The sequence below is a fragment of the Mirounga angustirostris genome, unplaced genomic scaffold (genome assembly GCF_029215605.1).
Source record: "Mirounga angustirostris isolate CCGP_5_RB_7025 unplaced genomic scaffold, mMirAng1.0.hap1 SCAF_1, whole genome shotgun sequence".
NCBI classification, from domain to species: domain Eukaryota; kingdom Metazoa; phylum Chordata; class Mammalia; order Carnivora; family Phocidae; genus Mirounga; species Mirounga angustirostris.
In genome coordinates, this window is record NW_026991709.1 from 488,266 (window position 1) to 508,406 (window position 20,141).

Genomic DNA, 20,141 nt, shown 5'->3' on the forward strand with positions numbered 1-20,141 from the left:
GACAAATAAATAAAATCTGGAAAAAAAAAAAAAAAAGAAAAAGAAATCATCTCAAACTTGAGTTTAAAGTTTCCCAATGAAATTATCCCTGATGGTTTTTCTGCCCATGAATTCACAATAATTCTGGGCTTTTAATCTGCTGTGCAAAATGAGTTAATAATGACTCTGCAAAAAAGTTGGGTGATGTCTAAAGATAATCTATGTTTGAAATGTGAAATCAAAGGCAGCATTCCACACCTAAATCTCTCTCATGCCTTTGTGGTCATTAACCACAGCATCACCTTAACTCTGCGTATGTATCAGGGTCTGCTGGACCCAACTGTAATTGTTTCTTTTTTAGGCAGTTATAACTACGTGAGAGGACTAATACTTCCTAAATTTTCTCTTATGGGTCTTCTAAAGCACAATGAAAAAAATTTACTTACTTCTTTAAAAAAAAGAATAAAACATATTTTATTTTGTAATTACTACATGGGTCCACTAGACCCTTGTGTATATTTAAGATGCCAGATAGCTCTGAGCAATCTTGTTCTCCTCTATCACGATGCCACTTCATCATCCTAAGGATTATTTCATCATACTCAACAGTTTTTCCCAACTATGCTAACAACAGCCAAAATACTGAGAAAACAAGAGAAAGGAGCTGTCTAAAGGACCAGGAGGCAGTGCAATGAAGTTACCACTCTTTTGTTTTCCTAATCACTGGAGACCATCCCTACAGCCTGTCTCCAGCATGACAATTCATTAAGAACTTTTCATTTTCCTCCCAAAATGGCAATGAGAAGAAAACTGACAGTGAAGACTTTCACAATCATCAAATGAATTAAAAGATGAATGCAAAGAGGGCAGCACTTGAGGCCAAGGATGACAGCAAAACTGACAGTAAAAATGAAGTCTCAGATTACGATAATCAATTTTCTCAAAATCAGGAATCAGTAAGTGAACAAAACAATATATCTGAAGAGAAAGAGGAAGCATGGTAGTCTCATCCAGTTGGTCACTCACATGAAGGATTCCAATTCATGGTATTTTACATCAAGAACCTCCACCATCCTACTTTGCTAAAAGCGTATCAATACTCTTTCATTTTTTATCTTTATGTGCCAAAATTTACTTGATATAAAGAGGTGTCAAAATTGTTAATATCATTTTAACTTACGGCTTCATTTTTTTTTTTTTTTTAAGATTTATTCATCGAGAGACACAGAGAGAAAGGGAGGGGCAAATGGGGAGTGAGAGAGACAAGCAGACTCCATGCTGTGCACAGAGCCTGATACGGGGCTTGATCTCATGATGCTGAGATCATGACCCAAGTCAAAATCAAGAGTCGTACGCTTAGCCGACGGATCAACCCAGGAGCCCCTTTACTGCTTTATTCTTACTCCTGTAAATTACTTGTGAAACTTAAAAAGTAAAGAGGGTCCACTGGACCCAGATGATAAATGGTGGCAATCCACACAACTTGGAGTTGGAAGAGTTCTGGAACATACTTCCTAAACCTCCTACAGCCGTACATTTTAAATCTTCAAATACAAGTTTTTGTGAAGGTGATTTTCCTCTGAAATTCTTGACCTCCGAGCAATTTTTGGATGGTTCTTTTACAAGAAATGGCGTGTACTTACTCTGTTCCCCACATAACTGAAAGATCAAATACTGCTTTCTGCCATTTCTCAGTTAAGTGCCAGAATGGAGATGACTATTGCAGTGATTAAAATATCTTTTCATCATGTACTCCACTTAAATTGTGAGGGAAGATGGCTAGATCCTGAACATTTACCGTAAGTCCTTTTGCAAGTCTGTCTTTACTTATAACCTCCTGAAAAAACTCAAATCTTAAAGTTGCTTACAAACATGCTTTATTTATATATTCTTAGAATTCGACATTTCCGCTCAGATTAGCAATTTACTTCCTTTACCCTAAGTATTTAGAATGTTTATCTGAAAGAGTGTATCAAAATTATGATATGTAAACTTCTACAAATTAACTTTCGTTAAAGAATTTTCATGTTAGGCTGCATTTTCCAGCTGTCTGCTATTTCCAATATTTTTAGTCTTTTGGTCTTAAAACTAAAACACTCAACATAAAAAAGAGCTTAGACACTGAGTTAACTGACAGAATTATTTCACCCAGCTTAGCAGGTTTCCTTACACAACAAGCCCACCCACCACTGGAGGGTGGCCCTGCCTAGGGTATCATCCTGGGACTGCCTCAGCAGAGGAGACCACAAGGGAAACAACGAAGTGCCAACTGGGCTTTTTCCATTTCAGGCACTGTTCCTCCTGAGCTGTTTTCCAGTTATTTTCCTAGGTCTAAAGAGCATTAAAGTCACAAGTGTCTCACATAAAGTATACTTTTAAAACCAAACTAAGAAGGGCGCCTGGGTGGCTCATTCATTAAGCGTCTGCCTTCGGCTCAGGTCACAATCCCAGGGTCCTGGGATCCAGCCCCGCATCGGGCTCCCCGCTCCGCAGGAAGCCTGCCTCTCCCTCTCCCACTCCCCCTGCTTGTGTTCCTGTTCTCGCTGTGTCTCTCTCTGTCAAATAAATAAATAAAATCTTAAAAAAAAAAAAAAAACCAAACTAAGAAATTTATTATATGTTGGAAAACGTTACTATTTCTCACACACCCACATTCATCTCATCTTATGCTATTCAATAAGCTCATTAAACGCCCGTAGAAGTGAAACTTCTAAAAAGCTCCATATGGGCCAAGTACAACAAAGACACCTTTAGTCGTGTTCAGAGACCAGCTCTGACATGAAGGTTCTACAGGGGCACCAACAGACACGCAGGGAAGATAGCGGTCTGCGCTGGGCTTGTAAGAGTGAATCTTTCCTGGAAGTTTACTTTCCAGAAGATCATTCTTCTAAATACAAAATTATTCCTGTCTTAGTGCCCACAATTAGATTAGAGACACAGTAAATCCTCAAGAACTATCATTATCTTACAATGAATATAAAAAAACTTTGCTTTTCTGATTGAACTCATGATGTACAACTGTATGACAAGAAAGCCAAAATATCTGCTTCTTACAGCACCAAGGCCATATGCATAATTATAAAGTGGCCTCATCAAGAAATCTAATGCATAACTCAGCATACAGGAGGAAGATAATGATGACTCCATCCTACACATGCTTTTTTTAAAGACTATTTTATTTTTCTTTTAAAGATTTTATTTATTTATTTGACAGAGAGAGAGAGAGCACAAGCAGGGGGAATAGCAGGCAGTGGGAGAGGGAGAAGCAGACTTCCCACTGAGCAGGGAGCCCGATGTGGGGCTTGATCTCAAGACCCTGAGATCACGACCTGAGCCAAAGTCAGACACTTAACTGACTGGGTCACCCAGGTGCCCAAGATTTATTTTTAAGTCATCTCTATACCCAATGTGGGGCTTGAACTTAAAACCCCAAGATCGAGTTGCATGCCCTACCAACTGAGCCAGCCAGGCACACTCCTAACATGCTACTTTACCTATTCACATAAAAATTTTAAAATAAGTGTGTAATTAAAAATAACTTGTCCTGAAAAATAATAGAAATTTGAAAAATTGTGAATGAAGGTAAAGTCATACACAGAGAAAAACCAGTAAGCTTGACCGCATATGTATTTTAAAGCCTGGGTATCAATGATCTGTGTATCTATCTCAAGAAGCTAGAAAAACAATAAAATTATAACCAAACATAATTTAAAATAAACTACATACAGTAAGAGCAAAAATTATACAAATATAAATATGGTATATAAAACAATAAAGGCTATACGTAATTTTTTAAAGATTTACTTATTTGAGAGCAAGCGAGCACACACACATAGGGCTCGATCCCATGACTCATGGGATCATAACCTGAGCTGAAACCAAGAGTCAGACTCTCAACTGACTAAGCCACCCAGGCGCCCCTATAGTTAATTTTTTATAAGAATAATAAGGATTAACTTCTGGCGAGACTAATAAAGGCACAAATACTCACCTTTAAAAAAGGAAAAGGGTCAACAATATCGATGCCACGGCCACTAAAAAGAATATTCCTATGAAAAAATTAATGACAAAAACTGGAAGTTCCGATGAGAACACAAATTCTGAGGAAAACATTAGTGAATAGTCTGATAACTATCAAATAAATGGAGTCCGTAATTAAAAGCCTTCCCACAAATAAAACCTCAGTCCCCAGTCTTCACCATCCCACACGGCTCATCCACAGACCTCTTGGCTCATCAGATAAGGCCAGCACTGACAAGGAGGGAAAGGTACAGGTCACAATACCATAAAAACACAGGCTCTTTCTGAAGCAACTGAGATGATTATATGACTCTTCTCTGTTAATGAATCATACTAATCTCTTGGAACGTCTGACCAGTCTTGCAGGACACTAAAATACACTTCACTTGGGGCGCCTGGGTGGCTCAGTCAGTTAAGCCTCCAACTCTTGATTTCGGCTCAGGTTGTGACGTGAGGGTCATGAGGTCAAGCCCCGTGTCAGGCTCCATGCTCTGCACTGAGTCTGCTTGTCCCTCTCCGCATGATCCTCCCCCGACTCGCTTGCTTTCTCAAATAAATAAAATCTTAAAAAACAAACACTCCACTCCACCAAACTGTTAATGTAGAGGAAAAACAAAACAAAACAAAAACGACTGTCAATACCAATTGCAGATGTTATGGGACAAGTAAAACTTACATGTCACTACTAAAAATATAAACTAAACAACTGTTTTACATAGTTCAACATACACATGTTGAACACATACATGTGTAATGATCCAATAATTATCTATAGCCTCAATGAAAACATGTACACATGTACACCAAGAGACTTGTATAAGAATGTACACAGCAAATGCCAAATAACAGTGGAGCAAACGGATGGAAGTACATCCATACAGTGAAATACTATACAACAACAAAGACGAACAAACTACAGCTCTTAACATGGATGAACCTCATAAACAAGACACTGGATAAAAAGATCTAGACTCAAGACATGCATACTCATTATTTCATTTATTAAAGTTCAAAAATCAGGGGTACCTGGCTGGCTCAGTTGGTAAGGCATACAACTCTTCATCTTGGGTCGTGAGTTCAAGCCCCACACTGGGTACAGAGATTACTTAAATAGACAAAATTTCAAAAAAAAAATTCAAAAATCAGGAAAATAAAAGTCAAGGTACTCAATACACAAAAAGTAACTTGAGATGAATCATAGATTTAAACATAGAAAGCAGAACCATAAACTTCTCAAAAGACATAGAAAAATAACTTCACAATCTCAGGGCTAGGAGAAATTTTTTTGACAGGACATAAAAAGTACTAACCACAGGAAAAACTGATAAATTCAACTTCATCAAAGCAAGCAAGACTGAGGAAAAATATTCACAGTACATATATCTAACATATGACAGATATGAAGAATATTAAGAATTCCTACAAATCAGGGCACCTGAATAGCACAGTTAAGTGTCCAACTCTTGGTTTCAGCTCAGGTCGTGATCTTAGGGTCATGAGATCAAGCCATGCAACTGGCTCCTCACCACACAGAGTCTGCTTAAGACTCCCTCTTCCTCTCCCCCTGCCCCTCTCCTACCCCTCCCCACCTCAAATAAACAAATCTTAAAAAAAAAAAAAAAGAATTCCTGCAAATCAACAATGAAAAAAATTTTTTTCAAAAGTCAAATGCTTACCAAAACAAAGCTAAACCAGCAAAGTCCAGACACTCAACAATGTTAACACTGACAATGCTTGACATCCAACCAAAAATTATTAAACATGCCAAAAGGTGGGAAATGTGACCCATAACTAAAAGCAAAATCAGTCCAATGGAAATATATCCAAAAATGACAGAGATGATAGAATTAGCAGACAAGGACATTAAAATAGCTATTACATTGATAACCAGTATTTAAAGGAAAACATGAACATGATGAGGAGTGAAAAATAATAAAAATACCCGAAACGGATTAACAGAGTAGATATTGCCAAAGAAAAGATCAGTTACTTGAAGACAGAGCAAGAGAAGCTTATCTAAAAAGAAGCACAGAGAGACACAGACTGGAAAAAAAAATTTAATAAGTAAATAAAGCAAAGTCTAAACGACCCACAGGATAACACTAAACAATTTGCAGTATATAAATTGGAGGTCACAGAGGGAGAGGGATGGGAGGAAACAGAAAAAGTATTTGAAGAAATGGCCAAAAATTTTCCAAATTCCAAAGTTCCATTAAGATCAACAAATCCCAAGCAGTATAAACACAAAGAAAAACCTCCCTAGGCTCATCATAATGAAACAGTTGGAAACTAGAAATAAAAACAAAAGTTTTTAAAAGTACCCCCAAAACGGGTGCCTGGGTGGCTCAGTCGTTAAGCGTCTGCCTTCGGCTCGGGTCATGATCCCAGGGTCCTGGGATCGAGCCCCGCATCGGGCTCCCTGCTCTGTGGGGAGCCTACTTCTCCTTCTGCCTGCAGCTGCCCCTGCTTGTGCTTGCTCACTCTGACAAATAAATAAATAAAATCTTTTTAAAAAATTAAAAAATGAGTAAAGGACCTCAAGAGACATTTCTCTGAAGATATACAAAAGACCACCAAGTACGGGGCACCTGGGTGGCTCAGTCATTAGGCATCTGCCTTCGGCTCAGATCACGATCCCAGGCTCCTGGGATCGAGCCCCGCATTGGGCTCCCTGCTCCATGGGAAGTCTGCTTTTCCCTCTCCCACTCCCCCTGCTTGTGTTCCCTCTCTCGCTGTCAAATAAATAAAATCTTTAAAAAATAAAAAAATAAATAAAAGTACCCCCAAAAAAGAAAGAAAAGACTCTGCAGAAAAAGGAATGAAGAATGACAGCAGATATCTTCAGAAATTATGTAGGCCCAAAGACCATGGGACCACAAGGTAAATGTACTGCAAAAACAAAACTATCAACTTCAAATTCTACATCCAGTAAAAATTTCTTTCAAATATAAAGTCAAAACAAAGTCATGTTCAGACAAACAACAACAAAAACCAAGAAAATTCATCAGCAGACCTGCACTACCAAAAAAACTGTTGAAAGGAAGTTCTTCAGGCTGAAGGAAAAATGATACATGATGAAAAATGGGGTCAACACCAACAAACAAAAGCCCTGGAATTGGCAAATATGTTGGTAATCATAAAAAACTACTTCTCATTTTTCTTAGATAATGAACTACTTGTTTATTTGTGTTTAAGGAGGCTCCAGAGCCAACATGGAGTCCAACGTGGGACTTGAACTCACGACCCTATCTTCCATACCTGAGCTAAGATCAAGAGTCGGATGCTTAAACTGCTGTGATGTGATTGCCAGGATACTGTAAGTGAAAAAAGCAAGATACAGAAAAGTATGTAAAGTATCCTGCCACTAAAGAAATAGATGGTGAGGAATATATGCACATATTTGCTTCTATTTTTAGAAATGTAACAATAAGCAAGCAACTAAATAGTTACCTAGAAAACAAGGAAAGAAATAGTATGTAAGGAACAGGCATATATTAGTCAAATCATCTAAATATACTTTGACTTTATAGATTTAATTTTGGAACCGTGTTGATGTTTTACACAATTGTAAAGCTAAAACAAATGAAAAAAAATCCCTAAAACATAAAGAGAAAATAAAACAAATGAATATAAATATATTAAGTTCCCAGCTTAATCACATAAAGCAAAACTATTTCAAGTGACTTTAAAAGAAAGTAATTTGACTGCACATCACTGTGGAAAATACCTAAAGGACAAAAAACGCAAAGAAATCACATGGTTATTGATAATGCTGGTATTTTAAAACTATATGTAGAGAAAAGCAACTGGGTAATTATGTTCATGTTAGAAACACACATTTTTAATATTAGAAATTTCAAACTTAAGTAGAATCGTAACCTATTAATCTGAAAATGTCAGTATGAACTCATAAACTATAAAACAAAACCCTAACTATTCACTGACATGACCTAGAAACAATGAAACCCCTAATGTCCAGATCATGTTTCGGAATACTATTTCCCACTAGGAGGAGCCAGGAGTCGTGGAGAAATGGCTGGAGCAGGAAATGTACAAGCTGACCCGCAACATTTTTTTTCCAAAAGCAAGGCTGCCCTCATAGTTATGACTGTGGAGGGTCAAACTAAGGATGCTCTCCCCGGTCAAAGATGGGACAATCTGAGCAGCACAGTAACAGACGCACGAGGTGCTCATGACACATCACTGAAAACAGGCAAATTTACAGTGATGCTCAAGAAAACCATTTCACTGGTCACATCTGGAGAAGTGTAGCCCAGGGAAATGAGTAACTTTTTTAAACTGGTGACTAAAGGGAAAGAATGAAGCATTTTCCCTGCCTTCCCAATGCAAACTGGACCTCGGGGTAACCAAATAACCGATAAAGGGAAGTTCTCCTTATAGAATATGACAATCAGTAAGGAAAGAATGGCAGAACTGAAATATTAGTATTTTGTGCTCACTGGTGAAGTAACAGTTCTAGGCAATAACCCACACTGGCTACCAAAACCTGAGATAAAAAGTTCACAAGGACCTTTGACGTGGACAAGCGTGCAGACTGGGCCTAAAGCCACTGGTAACCGTAACACCACAAGAGACCACCAGGCACTGTATGCTTTCTGACAGAAGTGCACAGTTACAAAATATTCTTGCCATTAAACGACTACCATAACTCCTAACTCTAGGAAACAAACTGAGGGTTGCTGGAGGGGATGGGGGTAGGGGGTCGGGTAACTGGGTGATGGGCGGGCATGAAGGAGGGCACGTGATGGAATGAGCGGCGGGTGTTGTATGCAACTGATGAGTCACTGATCTCTACCGCTGAAACCAGTAATACACAATATGTTAACTAAATTGACTTTAAATAAAATTTTGAAAGGAAAATTAATTTAAAAAACCCAACTACCATAATCCGATCAAGCCTCTAATCTAGAATGAAGTACCAGTTTATAGAAACTATACACCAGAGGTACCGGGTGCCAGAGGACCCTTTCCAACAACCCACAGGGATGCAAACAACAAAATCCAAAATATGGTCAATTCTTCAAGATGAACAACAGATTACTTTAACAACTACATTACAAAGTTAAGTTGGGGGCGGGGAGGGGTAGTGTACAGATCAAGGGAATTAAATGCCCTTGTGGAACTTCAGGCTTCTGGAAACCGTAAGAACAGACGTCTGAGAACGGGTAGGGATAACATCTGATGATTACATTTTTAGCTTATGATTACCATTAGCTCATTAAAGTAACAACTCTGAAAAAAAATCCTTTGTTAGATGCCTGACCACTGCCCACCATTTTAAGAGCCAGCAGACACAAAGAGGAGTGTCTCCCTCCCTCGTCTGTAGCCACCAAGACTGCAGAAGAATTCTGCAGCCGAGAAGGTCAGATAAGCAGAACTGCTGGGCAGGGGAAGCCCTCACATGGAAAGTTAGTGCAGGATCCTTGCTGGCATTCACAGACAACACATGTGGTAAGCAAAAAAAAAAAAAAAAAAAAAAAAATTTAAGTAGGCTCCACACCCAGCATGGAGCACAACACGGGGCTTGAACTCACAATACTGAGATCAAGACCTGAGCTGAGATCGAGACGCGGACTCTTATCCCACTGAACCACCCAGGCGCCCCTGTAAGGCAAAATCTTGATTGAATGAGCATGCACGTCTTTCTAGAGAAACAGCCCACATATTTCATCAGCTTCTGGGTTTAAAATACTGCTTGAAGTAGAAAATTACTACTTGTAGTAACAGTTATAAGTAGAAAACCAAAATACTATGCCATGGTCACTGTATGAAAGCAGATCCCTGGCCACACCTCCCTCCCTGTCCACAAGGGTGAGGACAGAAACACTTCTGCACCACTGTCCCCCCAGGCCCCTCAAATGGCTGAGATAACTCAGAATTAACTCAACTTCCCTTCCCTACACAGCGAAAACCAGGTCACAGCCATCAGTGTCTCCTCCAAAAGTGGCATGAAGCTACAGGCAAAGGTCTCGGGTGGCAGGACCCCTCACCAGGAGTCACAGTCACCCCAGGAGCACAGGGGGCATGGGCAGGACTGCCCAGGAAACGACAACCCCGCCCCGGGCAACTGAACTCCTTCTGCACACAGGAGCCGGAGGACGCCCGCCAGCACAGCCGTGCCTGCTCTTCTGGCCCACCACTCCCAACACTGACCCCGCCCCAGGCCTTCCCACAGGCCAGTCACACCCCAGCGAGAGGTGGGGGAGGTAACAGCTCAGACGCATCAAAATGAATCCACGACCAGGATGTATCGCCTAGCCCGGATCCACGACCAGGAGGTATCGCCTAGCCCGGATCCACAACGTAGAAGGTATCACCTAGCCTGGATCCACAACTAGGAGGTAACGCCTAGCCTGGATCCACAACTAGGAGGTATCGCCTAGCCTGTATCTATGACTAGGAGGTATCGCCTAGCCTGAATCCACAACTAGGAGGTATTGCCTAGCCTGAATCCATGACTAAGAGGTAATGCCTAGCCTTTGAACATTACAGTACATGTGACATTTCCTTTGAAAGAAGCAAGACGTCAACAGATGAACGGTGACCCTGCTGGCAGGGATGCCAGGACACAGAGCAGCTGGGCCTGAAGCTCCTCCACCTCCAGACCACGCCTCTCAAGGACGTGGTCCTCTTCACGCCACTTTTGGAGGAGACACTGATGGCTGTGACCTGGTTTTCGCTGTGTAGGGAAGGGAAGTTGAGTTAATTCTGAGTTATCTCAGCCATTTGAGGGGCCTGGGGGGACAGTGGTGCAGAAGTGTTTCTGTCCTCACCCTTGTGGACAGGGAGGGAGGTGTGGCCAGGGATCTGCTTTCATACAGTGACCATGGCATAGTATTTTGGTTTTCTACTTATAACTGTTACTACAAGTAGTAATTTTCTACTTCAAGCAGTGTTTAAGCCTTAAGATCCAACAGAGGGGCACCTGGGTGGTTCAGTCAGTTAAGCATCTGCCTTTGGCTCACGTCGTGATCCCAGGACTCCGGGATTGAGCCCCTGCATTGAGCTTCCTGCTCAGCGGGGAGTCTGCTTCTCCCTTTGCCCCTACTCCCTGCTCATGCGTGTGCACGTGTGCGTTCTCTCTCTCTCAAATAAATAAATAAAACCTTTAAAAAAAAAAAAAGTCCAACAGAATTTGCGAACTAGGTTTGGACTTGCTGGGGACCCATTACCCTTTTGGAGTAGGGTGGTCTATCCCATGCCTGTCCCACCACTGTATTTGGGAAGCACATAACGTTGGTTTCACAGCCTCACAGCCGGAGAGCAATTCCGCCTCAGAAGGAATCCCACCTCAGGTCTTACCCATACCTGATTTCTAGGTGAGACTTGGGACTTGGAATACATGCTTGAAAGAGTTAAGATCTCTGGGCCACTGGGATGGGGTGAATGTATTTTACATGCAAGAAAGATGAATTTGGGGGACCATAGGGTAGAATGTTACGGACTTAAGTGTATCCCCCAAAATTCTTAGGTGGAAGCCCTAACCCCCATCATGACTCTATTTGGAAATGGCTTTTAAGGAGATAAAAGGATGGGACTCTAATCCAATAGGACTACTGTCCCCCACACAGAGGAGAGACCATGTGAGGACACGCTGAGCAGCCTCGCCAGAACCCAGCCCTGACAACGCTCAATCTTGGACATCCAGCCTCTAGAACGGAGAATCAACATCTGCGGTGCTCTGACAGCTCAAGTGACTCACGCACAGCCTTTCAATCTCCCCTGGCCTCTTCCCAGCCTTTTCTTCCAGTTGACCTCTCCACTGCCGTCCGCAGTCAGCCCAGACCCCAAGGGCCCTCACTTCATTTCAACCCAAATGCCAACTGCGGCAGAGCTACGTGAGCTTGTCAGGAGACAACGGGACACCTCGCTCCTGCCCCGGGCCGTCCTTTCTTGGCTGCCCAATTCCAGCATACAGGTACTCAGTACCAGAACCCTTCACCCTTCTTCTCCTGGGAAACAACTTTACCAACCAGAGCCACTGCTTATGCATGGCTCCTTATGCCTTCAGTCCTCCAAACTCCACTCACCCCCGAAGAGACTCAGGTCGGCACCTTTCCCTCACCCCCTGAAGTGAGGCTGTTTTGAACACCGGTCATCCTGGTGTGGCTTTCTGTCACAGTCTGCATTCCATCCTGCGGTCCCTCAATCTCCTAAATGGTTCTTTCAATTTGCATACAAACATATTTCAATATGAGGTTTTAAAAATTACAGGATCACACAGCGTAGTTTCCCTAGAAGATCTCTGCTTCACTGATCCAGCTCTCCCCCCAACTGCTCCTCTGTTTACCACCTCTGCAGCTTTACCTTCGCCAGAGTGCTCTGCAGAGAGAATCACACGGAGTACAGCCTGTCACACTGGCCCCTTCCAACTCAGCCAGGCGCATTAAGGCCCCTCCACGTCTTTATATGTCTTGAATGCTCATTCCTTTGCATTTCTGAATTTGAATTGCTGATGGGAATGCAAAATGGCACAACCAGTTTGGAGGACCATTTCTGGCAGATTTTTAAAAGGTTAAATACACACCTACCATAGGATCCAACCATACCGCTCCTAGATAGGAATGGGGTAGTAGGGAAGAGGAAGAAATGACACTGAGTACAGCTCTGATCTTTGCAATCTTGGTAATTAATGTTTCACTTACTCAAAAAATAACTGAATTAAATCAAACTGGATGTGAGAAGAACCAAAATAGAATACAAACAATAAAACAAATAAAACTAACTGCATTACAAATGAATAAAATAACTATAACAAAGAAGTAAAGAATAAAAAAACTAAACAACTTTGGAACACTACACAACAAACTGTGGGATGCTAAAGCCAAAAAGAACTAGAGCTGACCCTTGAACAACAGGGGTCCACTTACAGACTTTTTTCAACAAACACAGTACAGTACTGTAAACGTATCTTCTCTTCCTTATGACTTCAATAACATTTTCTTTTCACTAGCTTGCTTTATATTAAGAATACTGTAGGAGCGCCTGGGTGGCTCAGTTGGTGAAGCGTCTGCCTTCGGCTCAGGTCATGATCCCAGGGTCCTGGGATCGAGCCCCACGTCGGGCTCCCTGCTCAGCGGGGAGCCTGCTTCTCCCTCTGGCTCTGTCCCTCCCCCCAACTCGTGCTCGGGCTCTCCCTCTCTCAAATAAATAAATAAAATCTTTAAAAAAAAAAAAAAGAATACTGTACGTGATACAGAAAACACACAAAATATGTGTTAATCAACTGTTACATCATTTTGCTGGTAAGGCTTCCAGTCAACAGTAGGCTAACAGCAGTTACGTTTTGGGAAGTCAAAAGTTATAGACCTCTTTTCAACAGCACAGGGAGGTCAATGCCCCAACCCCCTTGTTGTTGAAGGGCCAACTATATATGCAAATATTCTAGTTAGTAAATTTGTTTTTCACAGGAGTGAGGATTAGCAATTCTGAAACTAATTTGTGTATATATATATATATATATATTTTTTTTTTTTTAAGATTTTATTTATTTATTTGACAGAGAGAGAGATAGCGAGAGCAGGAACACAAGCAGGGGGAATGGGAGAGGGAGAAGCAGGCTTCTTGCCGAGCAGGGAACCCCAATGCGGAGCTCGATCCCAGGACCCTGGGATCATGACCTGAGCCGAAGGCAGACGCTTAACGACTGAGCCACCCAGGCACCCTAATTTGTATATATTTTAAGACTGAGGAAATAAGTAAATATATTGTAGATAAGGGAAGCAGGTTTCTCACTATTGGTTAAAGGAATTAAGATTAAGGAGAGGGGGGAGCTAGAATGATTCCTATGATGTTGGATGGAAACTGAAGGTACTAGTGTGAACTCATGGTTTTTATTATACACACAGGCTGACAAAGAAACAGAGAGACCTAGCTCTGTTGAAACAGCCTAGAAGCAAAGATACCCCAGTAGCAATAAGCACACCTCTCACCCAGATATTGGTTTCTAAATACCATTCTCCACTAAAAGAAACCAGAGCTTGAAGAATGGGCTGATAACAGGAAAAGGACAAAATAAACTTGGAAAATCTTGGTGCCAAAATGTAAGGAATTAAGGTGCCAGAAACAATGAGGACATGTTGGAAGGGCAGATGCCAATTCAAAGGCACTCCCAATGGCCAAATCTATGTATTTCAGCAACAAAATAAACACTGATATGGTTGACATAATGGGTTAAAACCCACAGAATAAAAACCGAGGTATGCCTGGCTGGCTCAGTCAGTACAGCATGCAACTCTTGATCGCGGGGTCATGAGTTTGAGCCCCATGTTGGGTGTAAAGTTTACTTAAAAAAGGAAAAAAAGAAAAAGAAAAATCCCTAAGTCCATACTGGTATAAACAATTGCACACTGGAGGGAAGTGACAGTTCCTCCTTACAGCAGAATGTCATTTAATATATGGAGACAGAATGATAGAAACAGGGCGCCTGGGTGGCTCAGTTGGTTAAGCATCTGCCTTCGGCTCAGGTCATGAGCCCAGGGTCCGGGGATCCAGTCCCGCATCGGGCTCCCTGTTTAGCGGGGAGCCTGCTTCTCCCTCTCCCTCTGCCCATTCCCAAGTCGTGTGTGCGCTCGTGATCTCTCACTCTCTCTCTCAAATAAATAAAATCTTTAAAAAAAAAAAAAAAAAAAGAATGCTAGAAACAAAAATCGTTTGGCCAACACCACCATAATAATTGTTGCAAGCAAGAATCATCAGTGAAAGGTAAAATTAGTGGAGGAAAGCATGAGAAATAGAACTTTGCAGGGTCTCTATCTCCACACAATACACTTACTAACTACAAAATTAAAAACAGTAACTTTTCTATCCAGAGATATCTGGCAGGTCCCACGGTAACTAAGTGATCAAAGCTGACATTACCAGTAGTAGTGAGACTATCAAGTATCAATACCAGGTGCACTGAGCAGGGAATATCATCACTTCTACCATGTTCTCGCCAAAATTCAAACCTGATTTTAATCAGGAGTAAACATCAAACAAATCCAAACTGACAGGCATTCCACAAAATAACTAGCAAGGGGGTACCTGGGTGGCTCAGTCGGTTAAGCGTCTGCCTTCGGCTCAGGTCATGATCCCAGGGTCCTGGGATCGAGCCCTGCGTCAGGAGCCCTGCTCAGCGGGGAGCTTGCTTCTCCCTCCCCCTCCCCACCCCCCACCCCAGCTTGTGCACACGCCTTCTCTCTCTCAAATAAAAATAAAATCTTAAAAAAAAAGAATATCCACCAAGGACTCTTCAAAGACGTCCAACTTCTAAAAGACAAGGTAAGACTGAGAAACTGTCTCAGACTGGAGTAGACTTAGACGGCAGGACACTGAGATACAGCACATAATCCTGGACCAGAAAAAGGACAGTAGTGGGACAGTGGGAGAAATTTGAGTAAGCTCTATCAATTAGCTCATAGTATTGTTTCAGTGTGAATTGAAACTGATTGAGATAATCATACCGATAACACAAGATGTTAACATTTCAGGAAACTAAGTGAAAGGTATCCACGAACCCTGTGGTAATTTTTGCAGATTTTTTGTTAAGCTGAACATTATTTCAAAATGAAAAGCTAAAATATGTAGGACATTTAATTTAAAATAAAAACACTTCTCTGACTTGAAAGTAAAAATAAAATAAATATTAATTATAAATTATGAGCTTTTCTCAAGGAGGCTAGGAGAAAACATACAGAGAACAGCCACTGGACGTCAACTCCCAGGACCCTCACTATAGCTCCCGTTCACTTGCACAGCCGTGATGGAGACAAGGCTGCTGAGAACTGCTGCTCTAACCCAGGACAAGCACAGAGGATGAACCTCAGGCCTGCAGTGGAGGGTCAGGCTGGCCCAAAGGCTGGGCCCCCAGCCTGCTGGCCAGCTGCCTCCCAGACGAGGGAGTACAGCTACATACTGGCAAAGATGCCACTTTTCCAAGAAAGTAGGCCAGGCACATAATGATTTTTTGCCAAATTCTGCCCAGGGTCACCAGCATTCCAGCTCATTCTAGCGAACACCTAAACCTGCATCTGCTCTGTTGCACCCAACAAGGAAGGGCCCTCAATAATGCACGTAAGAAGCCACAGTGAAAGCACACCCACAGGCAGTCGGCAGGCCACGCAGGCCCTGCATCCACCAGTCAGCCGCACCCGCCCTGCAGTTCACAGGGCCTCAAGCAGAGGATGGTGGTGCCTCGTCCAGCAAGACGCCATTTGTGTAACACCTTCACCCATTCCCTCTTCATCCCAATGTTCAGAAAGAAGGTAAAAAACCAAGGATGATAAGCAGGTGAAGGACTATTATGGTTTAAGTGTCCAAAGAAAAGCCTGTTACAGGGGCTGACACAGCCACAGCCAAGGAACTCACACTCATAAAATTTCCGTTACCAAAGCAAGAACCTATACTGACACTTGTCTTCAGTCAATCCAAAACCATAGAAAATAAGACATCTAGTAGGGACGAAAACATAAACATACATTCCCTTTGTGTAAAGTGAAGCTCTCTTTCCCCACCTTTGATAGCCAGCAACAAGAAGAAGATAAGCAAAACGTTAAACCACGGTGCTGAGGAAACCCACCTGCGCTGCTCCTGCCCCATCAGGGGTGTCACCGCATGACTCGTCTTTGCAAACGTCCCCTCTTCCCAGGAGTCCACCATCCTCGGTGGCTACCGGGCTCTCCTCCTGGACAGGCGCATCGACAGCCGGGCCCTTCCTCTTCGCCGTCTTTTTCTTCGGATGCGCACAGTCACCTTTTGTTTTTCTCTGTCGGAAGTGAGCAAGCTGCGCAAAAACGTAGAGAAGTAGTAAAGGCAAAGGTAAGTAAGAAAAAAGTAACAGAACCACAAAGCCAATGAGCTGGTGGGGAACATGAGGCTCTGGGGCTGGCCCAGTGTACTCAGCCAAACCTCACCAGACCCACGTCAACCAACAGATCCCTGTCCCACAAACTCTGCCTTCATTAATATCTGCAATACTAGCATTTAAGTTCAGAATTCTATCCGAAGGAACTGCTAATTATGCCTATATACGGACAAAAGAAAGCAATACGGCCAACTGGCAGAATAGCTTTTCTTGCCCCTGGCAGTTCACAGAAAAATACAATTTAAAAAAATACATCTATTTAAAAGACTGATAGCTTAATCAAGGCATGCTTAAGGTTTAAAAATACATAAATGCTAAATCTCTTTTTGCTCCCATCTTCCCCCCAATTGAGGAAATATATAGCCTAGCCAAAACTTCCTAGCCATAGATTCTGAGACAAGGTACAGAAATAGCAAAAAATTAATTAAGCCAGGTCAATCTAAGATCCTCCTTTATGGAATCAGATGTTCTATTTTTCACGACACAGCTCACCAATGCACCAGGGACCTCCACAGAATGTCACCCATCAGAAGACACAACCTAGCTCTGTTCAGTCCCTCAGACTGAAGGGTTTTAGACTCTGTTCACACACGGTCTCCCACTAAGATCTTATTCAAAGATATAAAATCTAATATCAGCTTTTCATGAGACACTGGCTCCTTCAAATGACAACTGTGCTTATAAAAACAAACGCATTTAACAAATATTTGTGTAAATGTAACAGAAGTGCGCACTTTCACAGACACATAAAAATTATATAAGGCCATTTACATGAGAAAAACTGTGTCTCCAGGACAGCCTGTCTTCCAAACCAGACCCATATTCCTCATTTTATGCCCCACTCCACCAACTCTGTCCCCAGGTTCCCTCCCACATCACCATCATCCACTCTGGCCTGGGTCCTCGAACAAGAGGTGCCCTGTTTCTTCCTGCAACGAGGTGAACCTTCCTCATCACCCTCAACACTCCTTTAAGCACGTTTACGCATGCTTACAAACCATGGCAAGCTCGGGGAATACACACGTCAAATATTAAACTCTGGCTCATTTTCATCTCCTGGCCCGTGTACATGCCAGGCACATGTAAAGGGGAAAAGAACATGCCACCACCCCCCTCTTCAAACCATCACAAGTTTCTGCTTCACAGGAAGCCTGAATGAGGCCCCTCTGTCCTCTGCCTGTCACCCTGCCATTAGATGCTGCTACACCAGGCCCTAGGTGTTGTGAATGGCCTCTTTAATGCACTGGCCCTGTGGTTCCCTCCAAGGAAGAAACGAGCACTGAGTATCTCCTAAGAGCTGGTCCGTATGAAATTGCCCATGTCTGGCCCCACCTGAGCTCAAGCGCAGCAACTTCACCTGGCTCTACCCACTACCGGGGTGGCACTGTGCAGACTCTCGCTCATCCCTTGGCCGAACCGGTAAGCAACTTCCCCCACACAGCCTGAATGGGGTGGGGCCAGGAGTCCCAGCCAAAGCGCCTGCTTGATCCCCTCCGCCTCTACCGCTGGGTCTTCTCGGGTCATGGCCCAATCCCCACAACGTGCCCCCCTGACAGAAAGTACCAGGTCTGCACGAAAGCTGGGGCAAAAGCAAGATGATAAACGCATCCCCGGAGCCACACGACTCTAGGAGCACAGCGAGTTCCTTGGCGCAACCACAGCCTGGGGCCCCAGCAGACTGTGTGCAGGAGGCCCAGCACGAGGGAATGGCTCCAGCAGAGCTCCTCACCTGGGCCCCAAACAGCAGTGAGGCCCCAAGAGCTCCCGGACCCCAAGAGTATCAGGCAGTAGGTCGGCAGAAGGTACGCTGCCACGCAAACAATTCGTGTGTTCCTGGACCACCACTCCAAAACTTCTTTTTTTATCTAAAAACACTGCGTAATTCCCCGTGAAATGACAATCTGCACGTAGTTTTAAGCGGACGTAAGCGGAGATCAGCCCTGGAGGGCGTAAGTCGCAGCTCCTCTGGGGCGTCCAGGAGTCCCGAGTTCTGGGAGGCGGGGCTGCGGCGGGCGCGGTTGCTCCGGCCTACGACGCGCGGGGTGGGAGAGCCGTTCGCTTCACTAGCAGCCCGGCCTCCGCTCTCTACGGGGAGCGCAACGGGGCGGGCGCTCAGGGACGGCGCGCTCCTAGGCCACCAGTGTCCACCGGGGCGCCCCTGGCCGAGACGCCCCGCCTCTCGAGAGGCTGCCGCGCCAGCTTCCCTGGAAACGCCGAGGGCGCGGCCAGGCCTCGAGAGAAGGCGGGAACCCCGGGGCGGCGCGCGGCCCCCTCCGCCGTGAGCTCCCACGGGCGCCGCCCCGCCCCTCGCGCAGGCGCAGCCCCGCGAACCCGGCCTGCCCCGCGCCGGGCCGCCTCGCGCCACCCCACCCCCACCCCCACGGCCTCGCCGGTGACTGGCTGCGGCCGCCACGGGGGCGGGGCCGGGCGGAGGGCGGCCGATTCAAGATGGCGGCGGCCAGGAGGCGGCTTCCAGCCGAGTCGGCGGGAAGGGCAGGACTCTGGCGGCGGCCCCTGCCTGCCCGCATCCGCCCTGGCACGGAACAGACGCAGTCACCGGAACCTGCCCTGGAAACCCCCGCTGGCACAGCCGGGGGAGGAGGAGGCGCTGCCGTTTACCTTCGCTCTCCCGGCCTCCACCTTTCTGCGCCGCTGCTCTTGCTCATCTCCTTCCATCTCCCTCCGGGGCTGCTCGCGGGTCGCCCGAGAGGTGACGGGATCGACACGCCGCCGCCTTCGCTCTATTTACACTCCCTCCCCCTAGTCTGGGCTCGCCCTCCCCCCCGCGACAACTGTCACGCAGACGTGGGTCCGGCTCCGCCCCCGGCGTGCGCCGTCTGCCCCGCCGCCAATCGGGGAGGGGGTGGGGGGGGGTCGCGTTCCTGCCCTCGCGCACGCGCAGTCAGGGCGGTGCGACCCGGACGGAGTTCCGCCCCTGCCAGCCGCTGGCCTCCCATTGGCGTGACGACGATTCCACCTCCCAGCCGGACCAATGGTGGAGCGCGGAGGCCTCGGGACCTCTCGTGATTGGTCGGTTTTAAAGAGGCCCTAGCGGCCCAACGGGAGGGCGGTGGGCGCGGGCGCGTAGGGCGGGTGCGCTCGCGCCAGCTCCGGGGCCGCAGCCGTGCCTCGAAGGGCCTTGGAGCGAGCGTGGCCGCCAGCCTTCGTCCGCCGTCTCGGTCGCTGGGAGTTCGACGTGGCCGCACCCCTTCCGGGAGGGGGCTGCGAGGCCGCCCACCGTCGTGTCCACCCGGAGCAAGTCCAGGAGGCCGCGACT

The 20,141-nt window shown here is 44.9% G+C and overlaps 1 protein-coding gene across 11 annotated transcripts in view; it reads right to left on the reverse strand.

Annotated features, from left to right (window-relative positions):
* The window catches only part of PCNT (pericentrin), a 128,509-nt gene extending 108,796 nt beyond the window's left edge, over window positions 1–19,713 (reverse strand). For 8 of the 11 annotated variants that reach the window (XM_064577633.1, XM_064577642.1, XM_054504048.2 and 5 more), the window contains exons 1-2: window positions 19,484–19,713; window positions 16,580–16,783 (exon numbers count right to left, since the gene is read on the reverse strand). In XM_064577633.1, coding sequence (XP_064433703.1) covers window positions 16,580–16,783; window positions 19,484–19,540 — 261 coding nt within the window. In that variant the 5' untranslated portion in view covers window positions 19,541–19,713. Of the gene's footprint in view, window positions 1–16,579; window positions 16,784–18,593; window positions 19,156–19,483 lie in introns of those variants that run through there. The other 3 variants (XM_064577645.1, XM_045902299.3, XM_064577656.1) reach the window with 2 other exon arrangements.
* Window positions 19,714–20,141: the final 428 nt, after the last annotated feature.